The sequence below is a fragment of the Aedes aegypti genome, chromosome 2, assembly GCF_002204515.2.
Source record: "Aedes aegypti strain LVP_AGWG chromosome 2, AaegL5.0 Primary Assembly, whole genome shotgun sequence".
Taxonomy (NCBI): domain Eukaryota; kingdom Metazoa; phylum Arthropoda; class Insecta; order Diptera; family Culicidae; genus Aedes; species Aedes aegypti.
In genome coordinates, this window is record NC_035108.1 from 406633725 (window position 1) to 406658554 (window position 24830).

At 42.4% G+C, this 24830-nt stretch overlaps 1 protein-coding gene across 18 annotated transcripts in view; it reads right to left on the reverse strand.

The window, feature by feature from the left end:
• The window catches only part of LOC5573818 (sodium-driven chloride bicarbonate exchanger), a 215542-nt gene that overhangs the window by 47109 nt on the left and 143603 nt on the right, over nt 1-24830 (reverse strand). For 7 of the 18 annotated variants that reach the window (XM_021847292.1, XM_021847291.1, XM_021847295.1 and 4 more), the window contains 4 exons: nt 12071-12214; nt 11605-11667; nt 5898-6377; nt 2220-2420 (listed from right to left, as the gene is read on the reverse strand). In XM_021847292.1, the coding sequence (XP_021702984.1) occupies nt 2220-2420; nt 5898-6377; nt 11605-11667; nt 12071-12214 (888 nt within the window). Of the gene's footprint in view, nt 1-2219; nt 2421-5093; nt 5256-5897; nt 6378-11604; nt 11668-12070; nt 12215-24830 lie in introns of all 18 variants that reach the window. The other 11 variants (XM_021847301.1, XM_021847298.1, XM_021847294.1 and 8 more) reach the window with 5 other exon arrangements.

The following is a 24830-nucleotide window of genomic DNA, read 5'->3' on the forward strand; positions in this document are numbered from 1 at the left end:
GCAGCATCCATGCTGAGCGGAAGCTCTCTAGTTCACAGCGGGGGAGTCATCTTCAGTCGAAAACCGTTGCGTTGCACTGTGAACTGAATCCTCCGGCGGCGTTTATCAATCTCCTCTGACAGTGTTAATTTATTACAAAGGTAAGAATAATACGTCCATAAAACACATGGTCTCATGTGCACGATGAATGTGAAAGTGAATGCGAGAGATCAAACGATGAGATGATGGGGCAGATGGGTGGATATTCAGTATACGACGTATATATGCAGCTGGTGGATTATGGGTGTCCTCTAGAGTGTCCATTTCCCGGCCATTTCGCTCGTCCCGGGATTCGGGACAAAAATCCAAGCTTATCCCGGGAAATCCCGGGATCCCGGGATTTCTAAAATTTTCAATAAACTAGTATTTCGGATGTTTTTCAATGAAATAAAAAGATAATGTAACTTTAATTATAACAATTCACATTTCATATAAAACTTTCTTATTCTGATTAAGCAACTAAACAAAAAAACAAAATTTAGCTTGACTAATTAGGGTTTTGGTAGGGGTTTCTACAAATTTCTTTAACACTTATGAATAGAAGCATGGTAAAAAAATAATTCATAATATTAAAGCAATTTGCTTCAGACATTTAAAACTCATTAAAACTATAGAACAAAAGAAACGATCAAAGATCATTGAAGGTATTGTGGAATATCATACTAAAAGTTAATTACTGAAAATTATTGGTTAAATGCGTAAGTCTCAATTCATTTTTTAACAACTTTCGCAATATGCAATTTGCAAATGCTGAACAATAAATTGAAATTCGTTTGCTTCCTTTGGATGGGAAACGTATGAAAATTGGCTCAATCTCATCACTTCGAAGGGGTGACATTAGGCCAAACAAACTAAAATTGATACACAATAAGAACGAATCAAAAAAAATCGTCATCCTTTTAAGTTTTCTATAACAATTTACATGATCGACATGAATGTGAGATTTGAAAATAGTTTTCATCCGCCTCAAAGTGAAATTTTCTAAGAAACCTTGAAAGCGACAATTTAAAAAGGCTTTGTTTTCAAACTATTTCAATGATTTATTAAAAATATATTACTAGCGCCAGGAATCTATTTTTTATGGTGGCTGTAGATAACTTCAAGCAATATTGAATAGAAAGTTTATACTAGTATGTAACCAAACGGTGATTACTTAGTAGCTAGCCGACCCTGGGATTGCCGGAGTCTCTTGTGTCCTGAGTTGGCCTGGCACTGTATGATTTACCCGCTTAGTTTCAAGTATTCTCAATACTGGCTAAGATATTTCAGTTTATGCTTTGGCCAAATGTAACCCCCTAGGCCTAATGTTACCCCCGACTACGGTACTTTCAAACTTGCTTTCTTAGCCTTCGTTTGTTAAAACGGTTTATATTGAAGAGAAAAGCATTAAAACTTTACAACTAGACAAATAAGAAATATGTATTTCTTACTTGGTAAATTTGTCAAATAAGGGTTGACAATGAGAAAAAATGTCATTGTTTTGCGTTGAAATTTAGTGTTTTTCATCAAATTCTACGTACTTTTCGGGAATCCCGGGATTCCCGGGATGTCGACACTAATATCCCGGGAAACGGGAAATCCCGAAATATGCCAAATCCCGGGATTTTTTGTCCCGGGATGTCCCGGGATGGACACTCTAGTGTCCTCGAATGGAAATGAGAATGGTTTGTTTGCGAAATCTACATTTAGCTACGACAGATTGCGGTTGAGGATGTGTGTTTATTATTAACATGGTAGTTATCGTTATAATAACAGAGTGCAACATACAAAATGAAAACGGAATTCTGACTGCAGTTACTGAAAGTACACCCATATTGAGGAAAAAATTAAAATAGCGTAACTCTAAATTTCGAACTAATCAATCAAAACCTAAAAAGAGTTTTGCTAGAATGGGTGGGTATGTCCAATTTGAAAACAGAATTTTGTTTACATTCGATGACTTCGAACATGTTGCACTATGTAATCTTTATTAAGACAGAAATAGAAAAAAATCCGAACGATTAAGAAAACGAGAAAACAAGTCAAATACAGATAAACGACATTCAATTGTGGAGCCAAGTGTTTAGTAGAGAGGCATACATTGCTTATGACACTCGGCAGAAGTAGAGTGAGAAGAAATCGAAAGGTACATTGACATAGAGATGTTTATTTATAAATGAGAGCATATCGGTGGTGGTAACCTCTTGATGATAACGGTATGACGGTGGATGTTATCGCAGAAGTTGTCGTAACTTGTGCCGCCATCGTGCTCAATGTGGAACTGGATGCACCGGCATGGAACCATGTGGTAACTCCAACGCCCGAACCGGTAACTACAGAGGCGGCACCGTAACCGGGAGCCGAACTAGTGCCACCGTGAGATGGCGTTGGCGATATGTCACCTACAACACACAGAGAAAGATAGAGACAGAGAGGGGGAATGGTTTTGTCCGGAAGGGAAACGGTTTTTATTATGAACTTGCACATGTACGAATGGATTAAAGCGAACGGGTCGTCCTGTCGTCGAGCTGGATTATGTTATTTACAGGTCGAGATTTATATGATGGGGCCGTTTCCGGGTGGTCTGGCCGGTAATTGCATTGATTGGAACAGATTGGCACTATTGAGACGGCAGTTTATAAAATAAGGGACTCGTTGATTAGACGTGCTTCACAATTTCGCGAAATTTATGTTAGAGATGTTAAATAGGTTTACCTCAGATTTACACAACCACAAACAAAATTTTCGACTAGAAAAAGATTACCTTTTTTATTATTAATATATACAGCCATTCCATGAAAAACCGATCTAGTGGGTCTCCGAATTCCGTGAAAATTTGCTATTTTGTTCCTTATCCGAAATAAGGATACACGTATTTTTGGATTTTTTGATTAGGGTGACCATTTCCGAAATAGGGTGACCAGAAAAATCGCGATCTTGCAAATTTTTTATTTAAAAAAAATTTATAACTTTTGAACCGTTTAACCGATTTTCAATCTTTTTGGACGAAATGAAGGCTGAAGATTTTGACTTTTCAGGAAAAATATAAAATTTCACAAAAAATGTGTTTTTTACATGAAAAAATTCAATAGTTTCCGTTTTTTCATGTTTTGAAGGCCTCGGGACCAAAGGGGCTATCGCTGTTCTCATTTTTTCTTGAAAGTTCAGAACATTTTACGTATACTGTCAAATTTTCAGCGATGTATGGTTTTTAGTTTTTGAGATATATTTTTTTGAAAATAAAAAATCAGTCATTTTTTATCGGCACACACTGTAGGTCTCAGCGCATTAGATTTGTAATGTTTAAAAAAAAAAATATACCTTTTGAACAGCTTAACCGATTTCCAATCTTTTTGTATGGAATGAAAGCTTAAAATTGAAACTATCCAGACAATATTGAAAAATCTGATAAAAATATGTTTAAACGTGGAAAAATATAAAAATTTCTAGTTTTTTTTTAGAAATTTTCATATATTTTAATGTGAAAATTTTTTTTTTTCAAAGTTTTCTATTTTTTTCCCTTTTTTTGAAAAGTTGAGACCTTAAGTTAAATGGTATTGTGTATTTCACTGATAGTTCCATATTTGAAAGCAAAGTTAATGGTTGTGTATATTATCGTGAGTTAAGGCTGAATTAGGTTTACTCACTTTGTAGACACTGCACCATATTTAACACGGAAATATTTACTCTTATGTATGAAGTGAAATCCTTAATTCGACAGCACGTGATTAGGGAAGTATCACTTTTTAGTGATTATTTTAAAACTACAAACGATAACAAGATTACTGTAGTACACTAATGACCCGATTTTGTCAGCCCCTTTTTGGAGAGAACTTTTTGTTGTCATCTTTTCATATTCGAATTTATTGCAAATCCTTTTTAACTCTGCTCAAGGTACTGTGAAAATACATAGCATAGGTGAGAAAGAACTCCGATAAATTGGTTAAATTTTGAAGGAGCCCTTTTTTTGTAAAAGGGGCAGACAAAATCGGATCATCTATGTATTGGATAATCTTTTCGAAAACTAATCATTGTCAGCAATTTATACATTATAGGACCGGACAGAATCACTATATAGCTAGAAAGCTAGAAATCTTCCAAAAAAGTTCACTAGACGACATGTTATTTATATCAGAGCCCGAAAGTTGCCGCTTGTAAGCATTGACTTTTTCCCATTAATCTTGTTTATATTTCGCCTCTTCCGGGAAAAATCGCTTCAATATGGCCAGCAGCATCGTGCCAGGTGCCGAATGCTGCCCGCTGATAAAAGCACAGACAAAAGATACCTCCGTAACACATATCATATTGCGGGAATGTGTGAATAGGGTCGAAGACATGCCATTTTCCCCGGAGCGGATGTGAAGATTCAGCGGAAATGATGGCGAGTTTGACTGGGGTGGCATGTGGGACCGTGGAATTACATCTGACTACCGAGAAGGTAGCCAATGTCAGGAAGATTACAGACGCGTGGATTCCTGGGTTTTGCGAGACAGATGATTTGGAAATGAAGAAGATCGTTAGTAAGATGATAAATGTAGTAATTTATGTACATTGATTATGTTTCCATTCAGGCTTTGAAATGGATGAGTCCATACGTAAACGTACACATTACAAGAGATGTTTTTTTTTTCGAATTATATGTTTCAGCTTGGATTCAATTATTATTGGAAAGTGAATATTTGGGTGTGATTAGTTCATTCATGTTCACGGTGGAATATAATTCAAAGTTAATTGGCCGGTGAACAGGTACAGTAGTCGACAAAAATAAGATGTTTGCTAAGAAGTCATCCTGATTCTGAAGAACTGATTTACAAAGGGAATACGTCGCATACTAAAGTATACACACTCTTTCAAACAGTAGGTGCACTGCTACGGTGATTACTAGCTCTATACCTCCACCTGTGATGTTGCGGGAAGCGGTCTTTGAAGTGTTGGCCTAGTTTAGCGTATTAATCAGGGCGGAAACAGAACAGAAACAGTGCCCGATTGAGACCAAAGGAAAAATCCCCTATATAGAGTCTCCCTAAGTTGGGAGTTCGGAAGGAGCCCTCATCATCATAGATCATCATAGATACCTGTTGGCAGTGCTAGATAGTGACCCCGCTGATCTTTGGAAGATCCACCAAGAAGTGCGGTGTGTGGTGACGGTGCTGCTTCACCGACGTCATCGTGCATCCCCGGTGCCGATGAGACGACGTGCATTGGGTATGAATTGGCGGTGGATGAACGGCGAATATCTGAACGAATTGGTGAAGATTTGAATTTTCTGTTGTTTTTTTCTTTCTCGACGTCATACGCTTTATGATTGATTGGTACGATTGATTTATCGTTTTTCTGAACTTGTCCAAATATTTAGATTGGAACAAATCCGCTGGCCGCTGGACATTTGCACAGTGGCATAAAACGCAAAAAACATGATTATTTTTCGGTGTCAAACAAGTGAAATATTGCTAAAATTGCTGAAAAATTACTTCATATATTGAGGTGCGAATAACGATTTTAAGACATTTTGTTAAATTTACTTATAAGTGAGATATTTTGTTTTTCGGTGTGTCGATAAAAGCAATTGGTGTCTACGACAAAGATGTTGGAAATGTCGAGTGAAAAAAAATTGTCGAAGACTATATATAAGATAACTCTATAAGACTATTCAGTGTTAAACAGAAAACTGATATCTCACTTACAAGTACCTTCATCAAAATTCTTTAAGTCAAAAGTTGCCCTTTAATATGTGCAAACACATTTCCGAACAAAGTATAGCAATATCTTCATTTTTTAACACTGAAAAAACTGATGATCATGATTTTTTGGGATTTAGGCCACTGTGATTTGGTCCAACGCATTTGAAATCGCAAACAAAAAAAAACAACAGTACTTACTCTTGGAGCTGGAGTGATTTTTGCCAATATCGGCCAGCGACCGGATCAGGGGCAGCCGGGTTTTCTTGCTGCCGAACTCGTGCTGATGTTTGTGTCGTTTGAGCAGCGCATCGATAACCTTATCCCGCGCCTCGATGGGCAACGTGCCAGCGTTGACCATATTCTCGCAGACCAGTTCGGCGATTTGCTCCAAGCTGACGGCTTCCATATCCAGCATGACGGTCCCGTTCAGCAGCAGACTCCGCAGCTCGAATAGCGAGTGTAGCGAGAGTGTCGCCACGTGCGGTTTCGACCACCGATTGCCACCCTCTTCGACGTCCTCTTCGAACTTGACCCACCGGGCCGTTTCCTTCCAGGCCATCTCGTCGCCTTCCTTGACCAGCTCTTCCATCTCGGAGAACAGCGGGTGTGATTCATGGTTCCCGTCGTCACCGACTTCGCCGCCGAGGATAAACTGGACTCTTTGTGCGGGTGGCGTAACTGTAGGTTGTGAGCAGGGGGGAAATAGAGAAACGAGGCATTAATTTGAATTGAAAATCTGTCAAGTTCTATGAGCTAGTTGAGAGAATACGTGGATACAGTTGCGACAATATTTGAACGTGAATCAGGAAGGCGGGAAGCTATTAAAATTCTGATCTGTCAGTATTAATGGTGGACGCGTGTGATGAAATGTGCTCAGCTAGAGCGTCATAAATGTCAGCTTGAAAATTGGAGGGCGAGTAAGATTTGTGTGCAAAAAGTGACATCACAAAAAAAAACTTGTTATTATGATTGGTTTTAGAATGTGGTAAATAAAAACTAATGAAAAGTTCTCAAGGTTTCAAAAAAAAAACCTTCTCAATAGGGTCCTAAAGCCTTATACCAATGTTAGTGTCAAACGCTTAAGTTAAGGTCAAAAATATATGTAGGTATACTCTTCTTTTTAAATATATTTTATTTGCTTAAGTCTGAAAAACATTTTTCGTGTTTTTTTTTTTTAGATTTTGTCACACTTCTTGGCTTAGACTCAAATTTTGGGTATATTTTGTTCTCTGTGTCTCTTCCGAAATGTCTGATAGGAACAACCCCAGTGTCAAAACTAAAAGCCCTGTGGTGTTTTTGTCGACTAAGCGAACGTCAAACATGATCAAAAGTGTCAAGGTTCATTTATGGACCCAATTTTTAAATTAAAGTTTAAATATGATCAAGCCGTTATTTGAGTGGGAAACATTCCAAAAGTAGTTGTCGTAACATGCTCTTTCGTGTTATTAAATAAAAACAAGATTTCATTAAACCTTTTAGGACCCTATTATTCTACTTTCTTGAGTGAGTGCATTACAAACGCAGTTATCTCAGTATTTCGAATAAATTTATTACCGTTAAGTCACCAGTCACCGTGCGGCCTCCATTCACCGTGCACATATACAGATTGCTACATAATATTCATTCACATTTCACAAATTATTGTTTTGTTAGCAAAATAATATAAAACTGATAAATTGAAGTAGTTCTTGTCACAATGCATTTTGAAAAACTTAGTTTGTATAGCCAAAATCATGTGAATTCTGTTTAATTATGTAATTTTTCAACACTCTTAGTAGAAACGCCAAAAATTCATATTTTTCATTTTAATGTTTAAGCATCAATTTTTTTTATTAATTTCAACAAGTTTTTGCTGTGGATACTACTAGTAAGAGAGTGAGAAAATGGGCTCAATCTCAAACCAATCATGTACGCGCCATTATTTACGCTCAAAAAAGCTTTAAACTATTAAAATCGGTTGAAAAATGGCAGAGATATGTCACAATTTTAAGTAAAAATTGAGTATACAAAATTCAAAAAATGTATTTGGAAAAATACATATGAAGTAAGAATAACTCTTTGCCTTAAAGAGTTCCAATTGGACGTGTAATCACAGAGATATGGACAGAACACTTTTGTATGTTTTTAAGGGGGTGAACCCAAACTTATGCACGGGAGTGTAGTTGTTCCACCAACAACGTTTCTTCAAGATACAAAATTTAATCATGACGAAAACTATACGCACAATGAATGGTGCACTAGTGTGCAGGGTAAATGGTGAAATAGAACGGCACGAGGCGACTCTAACATGACATTTGTAAACATAATTTTTCAGTATATTTTTGTTATGCATCACAAGTTTTAGATTTTTCCCTGAATTAATGTATAGTTGCACGACTCGTAGTGGTATTCTAGAACACTTCAAATTATTTGGAAAAGTTATATAATTTTTCGAAGTGAAAATTTTCCTTAAATGCACGGTGAATGGTAGCTTGACGGTACTAGGCTCAACTAGGGTTGTCATGTCTATTACGGCTCAAACCAGCCGACGGTGTTGAAAATACCTGAAGGTCGTAGACACAAAAGTCAATTTGGATAAATTGAGATGTAAAATTGTGAAAAACAATAGAACCGTTTTGGTGGGCTTCGATCCCACGACTCCCAATACGCTAGACTGGGCGCGTTAACCAATTACGCCACAGAACGGGTAACGATTCTGCAGCGCAATCGGCCAACCTGAAACCAAAATCCGTTACGGCTCCATATTCTCCTTCACATCCCTATTCTTCCTTCGGCTCTCTGAGATGCCCAATTCGACTCTCCTACGCGTGCCTACGAGCAACAGTGAGAGATTTTATTTAAGGCTGATTAAATCTGTCAAATTCGCCAAATAATCTAAGGAATTTGGAAGAAATCTTCTCAGGATTTCAGAATGAAATACTCTCAAATTTTCAGAGAAAATCCTAACTTTTCTTGTGAGAATTGTCTTCGAAATCCTATGCGGAATATCTTCCAAGCATTGAGGAAATTTTTTTTTTGCAGTCCTGTGACGATTTCCTTAAAAATCTAGTGAGTATTTCTTTCCTTGTTAGGATTTTCTTCTGTAAGGGTTTGTTTTCGAATCTTCTGAGGGTTTATTTTAGCATCTTGATAGGATTTCATTCGGAAACCTGTGAAGTTTTACTTTGAAATAGTTTAAAGCATTCTTTCGACATACTGCGAGGATTTCCTTCAAAAGTAAATCAAGATTTCCTTCAAAATCTGCAATATTTTTTCTTAAAAAAACCTGTCGAAATTTCCATCGAAATCCTATGAGAAATTCTTTCAAAGTTCTGTGAGAATTTGCTTTGAAACTCTGAAAATATTTCCTTCGAAATCCTGTGAGGATTTCCTTCGAAATCCTGTGAGGATTTCCTTCGAAATTTTGCGAGGATTTCCTAGGAAATCCTGTAGAGGATTTCCTACGAAATCTTGAGAGGACTTCCTACGAAATCCTGTGAGGACTTCCTAGGAAATCCTGTGAGGTATTTCCTCGAAATCCGGAGAGGATTTTCTTAGAAATCCTGTAAGGGTTTGCTTCGAAATCCTGTGAGATTTTTCGAATCATGTGATGATTTCCTTCGAATTCCTGCGAAGATTTCCTTCGCAATCCTGTGAGGATTTCCTTTGAAATCCTGTGAGGAATTCCTTTGAAATCCTGTGAGGATTTCCTTCGGAATTCTGTGAAGATTTCCTTCGGAACCCTGTGAGGATTTCTTTCGCAATTCTGTAAGGATTCTCTTCGAAATCTTGTAAGGATTTCCTAAGAAATCCTGTAGAGGATTTCCTACGAAATCTTGAGAGGACTTCCTACGAAATCCTGTGAGGACTTCCTAGGAAATCATGTGAGGATTTCCTACGAAATCCTGTGAAGATTTGCTAGGAAAACCTGTGAGGAGTTGCTTCGAAATCCTGTAAGGATTTCCTTTGAAATCCTTTGAGGATTTCCTTTGAAATCCTTTGAGGATTTCCTTCAAATTCCTGTGAGGATTTCCTTCGAAATTCTGTGAGGATTTCGTTGGAAATCCTGTGAAGATTTCATTCGATATCCTGTGAGTATTTCCTACGAAATTATTTGAGGATTTCCTTCGAAATCCTGAGATGATTTCATTCGAAATCCTAAGATGATTTCCTTCGAAAGTCTTAGAGGATTTCCTTCGAAATCCGGTGAGGATTTCCTTCGAAATCCTGAGCGGATTTCCTTCAAAATCTTGAGAGGATTTCCTTCGAAATCCTAAGAGGATTTTCTTCGCAATCCTGAGAGGATTTCCTTCGAAATCATGAGAGGATTTCCTCCGAAATCCTGAGAGGATTTCCTTCGAAATCCTAAGAAAATTCCCTTCGAAATCCTGAGAGGATTTTCTTCGAAATCTTGAGGGGATTTCCTTCGAAATCCTGTGAGGATTTCCTCCGAAATCCTGAAAGGATTTCCTCCGTAGTCCTGAGAGGATTTCCTCCGGAATCCTGAAAGGATTTCCTAGGTAGTTCTGAAAGGATTTCCTCCGGAATCCTGAAAGGATTTCCTTAAAAATTCTAAGAGGATTTCCTTGGAAATCGTGAGAGGATATTCTCTAAAATCCTGAGATGATTTCCTCCAAAACCCTGAGAGGATTGCCTCCGTATTTCCGCCAAAATCCTGAGAGAATTTACTTCGTAATCCTCCGATTTTTTAAGGATTTCCTTCTATTGCAGTTAGATACTTTTTTTTAAATTCTGAATTGTTTTTTTTTCTGAAAATCTAAAAGTATTCTCTTCATCGTGCTAAGAAAACTTACATCGAAGTCCTGGAACCATTTTTTGTTAAAATTTCTGAACCTATTTCCTCTGAACTCCTGAAATGATTTTCGTCAAAGCTCTGGAGAGATTTTTTTTCGGAATCTGCAGAGGCTTTCCTGTGAAGTTCGGAGTGCGTTCCATTCCATTTCGTAATGGATTTCTTTCAAAATCTCGAGAAGATTTATTTTTCAAAATTTTCTGAATTCCATTTTTCTTAACTCTATTCTGAAAGAATTTCATTCGCAATCTTGGAAAGATTTTCCTGGAATGGGTTTTCTTTGAATTCTCTGTCAATGAAGCCTCTGTTTATGAAGCCTTGATTTATAGAGATATTTTTTTCACATCCTGAGAAGCTGTTCGTCAAAATATTGATAGGATCTTGTTTCGAAATTTTCGAAAGAATTTTTAAATATAACAGATTTTTTAACAAAACCTTGAGATAATTTTCTTTGTTATTTTTAGAAATCAATTTATGTAGGGTTTTGCTCTTAAATTCTGGAAGGATTTTTGTTTGAATTTGCAGATGATTTAGCTCGAAAATTTGAGATCATTTCTTTAAGAGTTTTATGCGAAGTTTACTCTTAACTGTAAGAAGATTTTATTAAAATCCAGACATGTCTGGATGTTTATTTCCTTGAAATAAATTAATAAGCTAGATACTTTTTTCAAGAAAGTTACAATCGAAATTAAAACAATCTGCAAAAAATAAAACAGTGAGATCTAGAAGAAATTTTGGAATTAAAATAACTGTTTAAATGTTTAAGACTTCATCTCCGGCGAGATTTTCGTATTTTTGTATTTTCTAGAGTTTGTATTTTTTGTAGGAATTTTTAGCTTTTCTCTTTACGATTCTATAGTGAATTGCTGGTGAGATTGAAAGAATATTTAAGCAGTTGAGTACGCACTGGGTACTATTCAGCTGTGTAATTAAATTTTGCTTCTGGTATAACGTTTCATGTGTGACTTTTACAGAATAGGAAGAGATTGAATGTGAGCTACTAACGTTATTATTTGTATCTTTAAAAATTAATCGACATGAATGTCTACAAACTAAAACACATGAAAAAAATGACAAAAAGAGCAAAACTAACAATCAGAAAAAGTATCTTACAACACTCTCCGTCATCAACGACGCTGAACCTTCGCTGTGTGACAACGTGAGGCTTTGGAATAGCTGTAGGATTTTTTTTTACAGAGCACATTGAAGAGAATTGATTCATGTTTTTTTTATTCGAGGACGAGAGAAAACGAATGAAAAAGAGAACAACAGTCGATGGTTAGTTTGGACATTGAGTGATAATAGCACAACCCCGATGGGAATCTACCAATACACATCATGAGTAGGGATGACATGTGCCTACAATCGAAACGAGCTTTCGCAATCGCTCCAGCGTGAAAGTCACCGTTTTGACGAGGCTTGCAAATGAATTATGCCAATTTGGGCACGATTTGTGTTTTCTAGCCGAATCCGAGATGCGAATAAATTTTGAGTCCATGGGCAATTTCATTTCGGCCCGCGAGGTTGAATGGAATGATGATGATTACCGAGTGTCCCAAACGGAAATGGTAGTTTTTACCTGGTCGATCCGATTCTGTGCTGGCAGAGCTCTTGTCGCCACTGTCCTTGCTCTGCTGGTGGTGTTTGTGGCGACGCCTTTGCGAGTGGCGCCTCGATGAGCCCGGTATGTGGACGCCAACGTAAACCGTATGTGCTCGGTGACCTGTAACGGAAATGGATTGGAAGTGAGTGCACTTTCGATATCGGGCAGCGATCTGTGGATGGGTCAATGCATGAGCTTAGCTAGGATTTCCCTAAAGTGGGATGGGGTGAGGGGTTGTTTAGCGAATACTCTTAAAAACATTATTAATCATTTTATCACAAAATGGTCATTTTCGACAATTTTCTCATTTGTTTTGTTTTCATTATACGAAAAAGACAGTTTCACTTTACTTAACTTAAATGTATAACGCATGAATCGTGACAATAAAAGATGGCAACGATTTTTGCCTAAAATTATCAATAATTATATTTGACATTTGTTTCAATATTTCAACATTGGATATTCTATGTAACTCATTACTACTATACTAGGGAGGAAGCTTCAGAATCATTTTCAAACTTCGTCTCCTGCCGCCCATGGGTCAAAGTGTATTTGCGTGTGCTCGATGGGTTGGGTTCGTCAGTCCATCGACACCTGTTACAACTCATAATTGAAGATCGGCATTAACGTTACACATGTTGCCATAATAACTGAAGGGCAAAAAACGTGTTCATCGGCTAAAACAATGTAAAGTGCCACCGCTCATCAACATTCAGTTAACATTAATCCATTAAAACATTCCAGGGTGACGCGCGTGGGAAAAGTTGGATGAACTGTAGTAATCGTTTATTATCAACACTTCACTCATGTAGACTCAGGTGGATGAGTGCGGTGTGGTTTAATGCACCCGAGGGAGTCGGTGTTCTTTATGCCGGCTCATCATGCAGAATGAGTTTGTAATCATACTCTCCTTCCCTATACCCTACTTTTCCAAACCGGCTCATGACTGGTTATTGCCGGTAGCGTCTGTGGGATGCAGAAGGTGACTGCTAATAGGAGAAAGAGGTAAGCACATCACGTTCGAATTGATTATCGTTATCAACGACAGGTTAACATGTGGACAGGATACACACAAGTAATCTGGAGGGTTTACGATAGCCGGGGTTATGCAAATAGACCTAGGTGCTGCTGGATTTGATTATTTGTATAATGATCCAGTTATATGATAAACAGATTTATTTTTGGGGATGATGGAAAAACAGACAATTGCTTATATCAAAGCTCTTACAATTCAACAAGTACAGTAAAACTAAAAATAAATGGAATACCGATTTCAGTACCATACCATTTTATCCCGCTAGAGCTCTTTCGACAGATGCACGTATTTCGACCTCAACTGTGAGCGGAAAGACGAGTGTGCACCGGATAAACTCCCAGGAAATATGAATTCGGTACAAACATATGAAAAGGGCCTAAGAAGCCTTGAGCCACTTTTCAGAATCGTTGCTGTTGAGCCCTTTTTAGCCCGCGCACGCAAACTAACACCACTATCAGAAAGATTAGTGTTAGCTCTTCCTGATAGTGGTATTGGTGAGCTAGATCGAGCTTCCTGCAATGCCTTTGTTTACCAATGTCGATATGTCCTTTTTATATGTATGTCCAGAATTAAACGCGAAAAACACGATTTTAAACCGCGTACTACTTTTAGTAACAAAGTGTTCGTTTATTTACACTTTAATGTTAGTTTGTTATATACGAAATAAAAAACAAACTTCTTAGTTATTATTTCGGGATCAACTTTCTATCGGGGCGTATTCACGCTATCGGTACTACACACCAATACTCCTTCTCGTGAAGTAGCCCAAACCTCCTTCTCAGTCTCCTCGGTTCGGTATTGGTATCAAACCAATGTCCGATGCAAGCTTCCTGATCTTCAACTTTCCTAGCGGTTTAGTCAGGATGTCCGCGATCATATCTTCTGACAAACAGTAACGTAGCTCGACCTCCCCTGATGCACATCGCTCCTTGGTGTATTGACAACGGGTATCGATGTGTTTGGATCTGTGATTCTGTTGATCGAGTGCTACGAAGTGCACACAACCTTTGTTGTCTTCGTGAATGACAGTTGCGCACTTCTGCTCCATGTTGAGTTCGCACAACAGTCGACGGTGCCTGCTGCGTAGCCTCGGCCTCCATGGTCGATGTGGTAACACTGCTTTGCTTCCGACTTGTCCAGCGGACCTACGGACTCTTCCAAGGCGAAATAGATAACCGCTGCAGGACTTCCGGTTTCTGGTATCTCCAGCCCAGTCTGCATCGCTGAAGCCTTCCAACGGCAACTCAGTCCCGTTTTTTCCGCCAAGTTTCAGACCATAGTCCACCGTGTGAATTGAGTATCGCACAATCCTGTTAGCTTCCAGCCAGTCCAGTTCCGTTAGACAGCTCACTTTGCGGCTCAGGATTCCTAGTGACCCGATTATCTTATGGTATTCTACGTTGTCCTTCAAGCTTCGGATCTACTTTATTATCTTGAAGTACCCGTGGTCCAGTGCATACTTTGAACCCTTGGAAAGTTCCAGTCCAAACCGCTTCACCAATTTCCGTATGAAGATACTTTGATCCAACATGAACGAGCTATCAGCGCACCGAGTGACACGAATTCTCAGAAAACATCTGCGGAGTCGCTTCCGGTACAGACAGCTGTCGGCCTTGCACTGTTTAAATCCCATGACAGCATCCAATATTGTCCTTTGCCATACCCTTCAGGCCGCAAATGCTTTTACGCAACCGGCAGACTTGATGCTTCTTTCCTTTTACGGCAAATCCGAGTGGCTGACGCGTAAAAATTTCCTCTATCAGCGTCCCGTATAAGTGAGCTGTGACGTGCCAAATGCTTACCGATCCAGTTACGTCGGCCTGCAACAGTCAGTAGAACGCGCAAAAAATCTCGTCGTAATCGGTTCCGAAGCGCTGGGTAAACCTTTGCGCCACTAGCCTGGTCTTGATCTTCTTGACAGTCCCGTCTGCGTCGTACTTTCGCTAGTTAACCCACTTGCTTCCGATCACGTTTCGCTTCGCCGGAGGGTCTACTAGCTCCCAGGTCCCGTTGGACATCAGCGAACTGTACTCCTCACTGATAGTTTTTAACCACTCGTTCTTTTCAGCACAAGTGATCGCTTCCTTCAATGTGCTCCCTTGCCAGTGCTACCATGCCCATCACGTAGTCATTGAATTTTGCCAGCAGCGTTCCACGAGTTGTGCGAAGCGATTCCGGCCGTTGATTCACCAGACGTTTAGCAGTCTGCTCAGCATCCGCTTCTCGATCCTTCTTGTAAGCTTCGCCTGGAAACTTATCTGCAGTGCCATGGAAGACTTCCTCTTCGTCGCTGTCAGGTCTCATAGCTCAACCATCGAACCGATGTCCTCAACTTGCTTGGGCTCATCCGGTGTCCTTTCCGTTCGGCTTATTGTGTTTCGCCCGCTGTACTGATCGAGGAAACGGTAAGCTTTATGTTGGTTGGAGTAGCCGACGAACATCATCTTGCGAGCCTTCACTTCCATCTTCTTGCGCTTTTCCGCCGATATCTGCACCCATGCCTCGCTTCCACAGATTTTCAGTCGCATGAATGACGGTTTCCGGCCGTACCGCCGTTCAAACCGACTCATGCCGATTGATCGTGACGGCAAACGATTTTGGGGATACGTTGCTGTCAACACTGCCTCGCCCAGTACTTCGCATCCAGTTCGGCTTCTAGCAATATATACATGGTCATTTCCTTCAGGTAGCGGTTACGTTTATCTGCCACCCAGTTCTGTTGCGGAGAGTCGCCGTGAAGTGGCAACGTATTCACCACCGCCGTCCGATTGCAACACTTGAAGAGTTTTTTCGATCTGCGTCTTGCAGAACAGCACGAAGTCCTTCAACTTTTCAGCCACCTCCGGCTTCCTCCGCAGCAATCAACGAAAACAATTCGAGCGTAATTGTCAATAAATGTTAGGAAGTACTGATTTCCGCTAGGTGTCGTAACTGAAATCCGTGGCATCTTCGCCTCCAGGCTGCATCGGCAGACCGTACGCATACCGCAGTCGACCAGTTCCATGCTCTCAGCCGCACCGCTTTTGTGAACCGCTCGGATCACTTCAACGTCCCGATGGCTGAGACGCCTGTGCCACGTATGCTGGCTGTTGAGTGTGTGTGCCATAGACGGGGCACTCACAATCGCTTTTTTTTTTTTTTCTTCTAAGCAATGGGGGGGATAATCTGCTCAACAGACTCCGGACCGAGGTCCGGGAGTGTGGGGTTGGGGACCATTTACTACGTACAAGCAGTAAACAGGACTACACCCCCGACCCACTAAACCATTTCCATTGCCGCCAAACCCTTCGTCTCTCCGGGACCACCAAGAAGGCATTGCTTCGGAGAGGGGCTATTGCACATCGCATCCTCCAGGTTAGCTGCGTAGCCATGCAGCAACGAACATCGATGACACGCTTATGGGGGTCCACCAAGGTAGCATGCTGGCGCATTGCCAGCTTCCCGGGTGGTCCTCACCTCCCGTTGTCCGCTGAAGGCGGGCAGGGTCGACCACTAAGCCCGCGCCCAGCCGCACCGCAGGTATCAAGAACTGATACTGCGGGCTTCGCAATTTGACCTACTGAAGGCTCAGGCCCTATCAGCTAGCACCAGCTAGGATTGCTGACGAAGGGGCCTCCACCTGCCCCGAACAACCAGAGGCTCGTATCCACCCAGTAGGCCGGCGCCACGACAGCAGCGCTACCAGGATGTTCTCCCCGCGGCCACTTAATCGCTGTAAGGGTCGATTTCGACCGTAGGGCAATGGTATGACCTACGTAGCCGACTGCGAACCCTTGGACCACCTGTTGATTAGCGTCTGCACTAGTCACTCCTCGAGTCCACACGCCACCTCCTTTGGAGTTCCGAGACGATGTGGGTGATAGCCGATGAAACGGCATTCCAGCCAAACTCGTCTGCACACATCCTCTGGACCAAATTGTCCGGAGTCGTGTCCCGACCACATGTGGCAAACATGCGGTCACGCATTGTGCGGAAACGCGGGCACACGAACAAAACGTGTTCCGCCGTTTCCTCTAAACCTGCACAAACTGGACATTCGGGAGAACCCGCATGACCGAAACGGTGTAGATATTGTCTAAAGCATCCATGACCGGAAAGGACCTGTGTTAGGTGGAATGTTAGTTCCCCATGGCGCCTATTGACCCAGATATCTAACCTCGGAATCAACCTGTGAGTCCACACTCCCTTGGTGGAACTGTCCCACGCACGCTGCCATTTGACCATGGAGGTCGTTCTGGCAGTCCTGCGTATGCATCTTGTGCCGCGCCTTTCGAAGCACTCTATGTCTTCCATGATAAGGATACCAATAGGCATCATACCGGTGATGACACAAAGTGCATCGTGTGACACGGTACGGTACGCGCTCGCAACCCTCAGGCACATTAGCCTATAAGTACTCTCTAGCTTGCTACGGTAGCTATCAGTACTCAAAGCCGTGCCCCAAGCCGGGCCACCATACCTCAGTATGGACGAGGCGACACTGGCCAGAAGCTTACGCTTGCTGGCGTACACCGCAGAGCTATTGGACATCATCCGGGACAGTGCCACAATAGCTGTGGAGGCTCTCTTGCAGGCATAATCGACATGGCTACCGAAGGTAAGCTTGTCGTCGATCATCACCCCCAAGTGTTTGACGGAGCGCTTCGAAATGATTGTGCAGTCGCCTACACTGATCACCGCTTGCTGCACCGACTTTCGGTTGTTGACAACTACAGCCTCCGTTTTGTGGTGAGCCAATTCCAGTTTCCTGGAGCTCATCCACTCCTCCACAATTGCGATCGAGTGGGCTGCAGTCAATTCCACTTCTTCGATCGATTCACCGTAGACCTCCAGCGTAAATATCGTCGGCAAAGCCAACGATGACCACACCCGCCGGGAATTTTAATCTCAACACCTCGTCGTACATGACATTCCATAACACCGGACCCAGGATGGAACCTTGCGGGACTCCTGAGGTTATGTGAAAGCACTTCCGACCCACCTCTGTGTCATAGACTAATACCCGATTCTGGAAGTAACTTCCGAAAATCTTGTACAGGTACTCGGGTATCCCCAGACGCAGGAGCGCATCAGCAATAGCCGCCCAACTGGCACTATTAAATGCATTCCTTACATCCAGAGTCACTACTGCGCAGTAGCGAATACCCCTCCTCTTACGCTGGAGTGCTATCTCAGCGGTTTTCTTAACCGTCAGAATAGCGTCTACAGTGGACCTCCCTTTCCGGAAGCCGAACTGGTTGCCTGAGAGACCATTTACACCCTCGGTGTACCTCGACAGTCTGTTGAGGATGATCTTCTCGAGCACTTTCCCCACCGTGTCAATCAAGCATATTGGTCTATACGCCGACGGGTCACCGGGTGGTTTCCCCGCCTTTGGCAATAGTACCAGACTCTGCCTCTTCCACGCATCTGGAAATACTCCCTCGTCCAGGCATATCTGCATCGCAGATCTGAACATACCGGGAGCCTCCAAGATTGCGACTTTGAGGGCCAGGTTTGGAACTCCGTCCGGACCTGGTGCCTTCCCCATGCTTAGGGATTCTGCAATCCCTACAAGTTCCTCATCAGTTACTCTATCCTCATCGCCAGCCCCAATCCCCGGCTGTCCTACAAAAGGAGGCCATGGGCTAGGGTTGTGGCGCGGGAAGAGCCCCTCGATGATCCCCTCCAGCATCTGTGGAGATTGCTCCGTAGGAGCAATTGCACCTCTTGTCTTCGCCATTACGATCCTGTAGGCATCACCCCACGGGTTCGCGTTGGCACTCTGACAGAGTCCCTCGAAGCATGCCTTTTTGCTTGCCCTTATCTCAGACTTCAGCGCGACTTTGGCAGCGGTGAACACTGCCCGTCGTTCTTCACGCTCCTGCTCGGTACGTGCTCGCTGCATCCGTCTCCTGGCCCGTAGGCAGGCACGGCGCAGGTTCGCAATAGCTTGAGTCCACCTGTATGTCGGTGGTCTCCCATTCCTAGGGTGGACTTTTCTAGGCATGGTCGCATCGCATGCACGCGTAAGCACCGCTACCAGTTCGTCCCCGCTTAGGCCGAGTAGGTTACGCTCACGGCGGAGCGCCTCCCTAAGTACTTCATCATTGAAGTACGATGTCTTCCACCTACGAGGGCTTGGCTTTGACCTAGCCGCTTCCTCAACCCGCTGCCTGCTGTTATTGTAGTCGATACTGTAGCGAACCGCCAGGTGGTCGCTGTGAGTGTAGGCATCGTCTACCCTCCAGTTCGAACTACTCGTTAGGCCAGGACTACAAAAAGTAACGTCGATAATCGACTCCGCTCCGTTACGGCTGAAGGTACTTCTGGCACCAACATTAGCCAGATCGACATCTAGCATGGCCAGTGCCTCTAGCAGGATTTGACCTCGCTGGTTCGTGTTACGGCTTCCCCATTCCACGGCCCAGGCATTGAAGTCACCCGCTATTACAACTGGCCTTCGCCCTGTCAGCGCGGTCGTCATACAGTCCAGCATCTGCGTGAACCGCTCGGTCGACCAACTCGGAGGCGCATAGCAGCTACAGAAGAGGACCCCGTTTACTTTGGCGATCACGAAGCCCTCGTAGGTAGTAGACACCAACTGCTGGACAGGATATTTACCCGTTGTCCATATCGCCGCCATTTTTCCGGATCCATCCACGACCCAGTTGCCGTTGCCGGCGGGTACTCGGTATGGGTCCGATATGATGGCGATGTCCGTCCCCCACTCAGCAACTGACTGGTACAGCAGTTGCTGAGCTGCGTCACAGTGGTTCAGGTTCAGCTGCGTTACCTGCACTGTGACTTTACGTTGATGGCTCGTTTGAAGGTCGGGCACCTTGAGCCTCCCGTTGGGTGATTGTTGTTCACGGACTTGCCGGAACAAATCAAGCACTTGGGAGGGTTCTTGCAGCCTAGTGCCTTATGACCTTCCTCACCACAACGCCTGCACAACTTAGTCCTATCAGGGCCTTTACAGCCCCAGGACTTGTGTCCAGGTTCCCTGCACCTAAAGCAGATCACTGGTTGCTCATGTATGTTCAGTGAACATACTGACCAACCAACCTTGATCTTACCTACCTTAGCGGACTTATTTGCGTCTGCCACAGGTAGGTGTACTAAGGCCACCTGAGTACCTGCCGGACCTTTCCGTAGCTGAACGGCGGTGGTGGGCACCTGCACTTCGCACTGTTGCCGCAGTGCCGTGACGAGCTCTTCTGCGTTAGTGATCTCGTCAAGGTTCATCACCTTCAGAGTCACTGACTGCGTCAGAGCCCTCACTTCAACACCAGCGCCAAGGACCTCTTCCGCCAAACTTTTGTAGGCGGCGCCCTTGCGCTCCTTGTCGCGCTTAAGCTCGAGGATCATTTCACCTGTACGAGTGCGTCTGACACTGCGTACGTCGGCTCCTAGATCCGCAAGCTTTGCGTCACTGCGCATCGCCTTCAGGACTTCCGAGTACTTGGACTCTTCCGTCTTGATGATGATCGCATCACCCTTTTCGCGCTTGGCACCTACCCTCCTACCTTTCTTAGGTCTGGTATCCCTGCGCTCCTGATTCTCCTGTTTCTTCTTCTTCTTCTTCCTCACTACGGTTGTCCAGGGGGCGTCTCCCCCCTGCTCCTCCCTGACCTGTGGTGATGGAGGACCTCTCAAAGGTCGCAACCCCCTGTTCCCATCACTCCGTGAGGGGCCAGCCTTTTCGGGCCCACCCTTCTCGGCTTTCCGGGACGCCTGGCTGGGGTCCGATTTTCCGGCACTTCTGCCGGTTTTCGGGGTCAGTATCCGCCTGGCCTTACGAGCGCCGCCGGGTAGCTCCTCCCCTGACGGCTGCCTCGCGCGCTTCTGCGATTGCTTGCTGTAAGCATTCGCTTCCACGCTTTTGGGGCTGCCCGCGAAAACGAAGGGTTCCGTCTGGGTAGACTTCGGCACCTTCAGTTCCACGGGTTCTGCCGCAGCCACAGTCACCATGGGTTCAGCATGGTTCTGCTTGGCCGCCAACATTGACTTACGAAGTCTAAGCAAGGCCTGCTTGAGGTCCTTGCTGATGTTAGACTTCGAGGACGCAAAGTCAATTATGGAGTCGAGCTGCTGTGCAGCCACTTCCATCGCAGAGAGCCCATCTCTACTTTTATTGATGGCCCTCATCAACCACGCTCCATCTATAACTTCACCCGATGCGTTAGCCGGGGATGAAATATGGGTTCCAGCACTGGCACTACGTGCACTGCTGCCTCCTCCTGCTTCTACTCTCCTCAATGGAGATCTAGCTAGCCCACTTCTTGCGAAGGGGTTCGCTTCCCTACTACTGCTACTACCTGCACTACCACTACTAATCTGATTGTTGTTTGAATTTGTACTCATTTTGGATCCCACGAGTAGCACGGGAAAAGAGGTCAACCACGCCAGAGCCCTGCATTAACGCGGTAAGGGACAAAATACTGTGAGGGGTGCCCAGGTGCCCCACAGGCTCCGTTAATGACCGAACATCTTTTTCACCCCTTCGACCATTCATTCCTCAGCACGGTTTTTCGCATCACACCTTGAATTGGGGTTACCCCGTTTGGTGGATTCTTACCACCGGAACGGGTTGTCCGTAGTTCTATTCTGGACGCCGGAACTACACGGCCAACAATCGCTTGATCTGGAACTCGAAGTTTGTACAGGTAATCCTTCCATAACACATCGAAGAAACCTCTGCTCTCAGTCATGTACCTAGACGCCCCGCTGTCCATGAACCAGCTTCACATTCCCGCGCAAACCAAGCAAGAGCTCCATCAAAGACGTTTTGAAACTGCTTCGCTTTTGCCTAATCGTCCTCTGAGTAACTTGCTTCATCCGGCAGTTCCGCTTTAGTTGACCGGGTTTCTTGTACAGAAAACATACCCGCCGCTCTTGACTGGTGTTGGCACCGCAGCCGTGACGGACGATTTTTCGAACGATACTCCACCTTCAGTGCCTTTCCTCCCGTTGCACCCGATTAGACCTGTGCTCCGTCGCGTCACGCCGTATGCCGATCAGCACTACGCCGTTGATTTTGTTTTTTCACGCCGTTGAATAATTCATATCGTTAAATTTGATACTTTAACAAAACAATGCTCTACAAAATAACTCAATGTTGCTTAAGGAATTTCTACAGATTGTTACAGAAATTCATCAAGCAATATATCCAAGAATTTCTAAACATATTTCTCTAGGGACTTCAGGAATTTCTCGATCAACTCTGTCTTGAAACCTTCTTCATAAATATATACTGCAATAAAGACACGGATTTCTCTTTCAACTCTTTCAGAGTTTCTTGTAATTCCTTCAGATATTATTACAGAATGCCTATAAGACCAGAAATAACTCTAAGAATGCTTACAGAGATCCCTTTCATTTGAACCAGGGGCTCCTGCAAAACACTACCAAGGAATCTTTAGGAGTTCCATCAAATATTCCTCAAATATTGTAGCAAATGTATGTCATGGAATTATTGCTAAAGAGGTTTTTAAGGTTTTCTCTAATATGTTTGTTTAAAGGAATCTTCCAGTGATTTCTTCATAAATAATTTCACAGATATTTATGATATTCCTTTGTCGTTTCTTAAGGAACTCAATTGAGAAATTTTTTCCCTGCCCATTTCGGATATTTTTAAATTTTTGTTCCGGGAATCTGTAGGAATTCTTTAAAGTATTGTCTCATAAATGACTTTGGAGATTCTCCCTGCAGTCTCTTTTTGAAACAATTGTGTAGTGAATGTGCAAAAAGAATTCTATTCTTCTATAATCGCAAAAAAAACCTTCCGGGATATTTTCATAAGTTTTTGCGCGAATCATTTATCTAAGAAAATTCCTTTGGTTAATACTCCGAACGTTGTTATAGGGATTTATCAAGAAATTATTGCAAGGATTCCAGTATTTTTCCGGAATTTAGGAGGATTACATGGATATATGATGGATATATTGGATGAATCTCGAGTAGGTAATCTGCAAAGAATTACTTTTGATTTTATTCAGACCATTTTCAACCAAATCTCCTAAAGATACTCCGGAAAATTTGGAAAAAAGGAGTTCCGCATACTGTATATATTCCTCTTATTGCTCCTTGTAAAGTTGTCCAAAAATGATCATAATGCACTAGTTCATGAAACTCTACATTAATTATTAATAAAAAAACAAAACTTTTCTCTAAAAGTTTTTTCAAGCATCCTTCAATTTTTTTTCCAACAGGAAATTTATTTTGTGTTTATTTTTAGAATTTAGGATTAATTTATTCAACAAACATTCAATGGTTCGCCATTGTAAGTGTCAGCATAAGCGTGTTCTGTGATGGTCCAATGGAGTTTTTTTTTCTTTTCATATGAGTACATAACACATGCTTTCGTCCTGATAGCTTCGAATGTTACGTTTAGCTATTTGTTCAACAAACTTTGTATGGTCCAGCACTACCAGTGTCGACATTATTTTCTTCTACTTAGAAATTTTTCATATCAATTGAAAATATTATATTTATATCCCACAAATAATTGTTTATCATGGTCTAGTCACATGTCAAGGTGAATCCTGTGACCCAACGTTCCTCCCCATGAATAAAACCTCTCAAAGTAACCTTTGTGGAGATGCAGAGGTAAACACGGTCTCAAAATAGCAAAGGTTACACACTGACATTGCTTCCCCCAATCCCATCTGACCGCAAGAACGCGACCGGCGCCGTTCTTCTTCTTTCTTCTTCTTTCTGGCATTACGTCCCCACTGGGACAGAGCCTGCTTCTCAGCTTAGTGTTCTTATGAGCACTTCCACAGTTATTAACTGAGAGCTTACTGTGCCAATGACCATTTTTGCATGCGTATATCGTGTGGCAGGTCCGAAGATACTCTATGCCCTGGGAAGTCGAGAAAATTTCCAACCCGAAAAGATTCTCGACCGGTGGGATTCGAACCCATGACCCTCAGCTTGGTCTTGCTGAATAGCTGCGCGTTTACCGCTACGGCTATCTGGGCCCCTTATTGACCCTGTATCAATAGAGGCACTGAATTATGCACACTGAAGAAGATTATGGCCAATCCCAGCCAATCTTCTAGTTGATTCTTTGTTCATCTTCACTGACTTGGTTCAATCACGGAATAGCAATCATTAATTTGTGTTGTTAGTCTAAGCTAAACACATACAATTTATTCAGAATAATAGTATTGAAATCAGATTTCCATACAAAATACTCAAAATTGGCATGTTGTAACTTTAATTCCGTATGAGCAATTGGCATGAAACTTGGACAAAGAACTACAAATATTCCTAATTTCATTATTACAAAATATGAAGAAATTCACACTACCAGTTAAAAAGTTAAGCACCAGGTGAAATCGCTCGTTTTCGCTAGTTTCAATAATTTTAATATTTGCTGTATTTCGAGTTTTTGAATTTTTCATTACTCATCTTTTCAACAATTTCCACTCAATCTATAAATGTATGAACAAGCAAATGTTTAACAAAATTGTTGTTAAACATAAATTTACAAAAGAACAACTACTATTATTTTGAGCGATTTCACCTAGTGCCTAACTTATTAACCGGTAGTGTAAAAAAATTCATATTTTGTGAAAATAAAATAGAGTATATTTGTATTTCTCTACCAAAATTTTATGCCGATTGCACGTATGGAAAAAAATTAATGTATGTCAAAGTTGGAATTTTGTATGAAAGTCGGCTTTCACCACTATTATTCTGAACACAACTGTA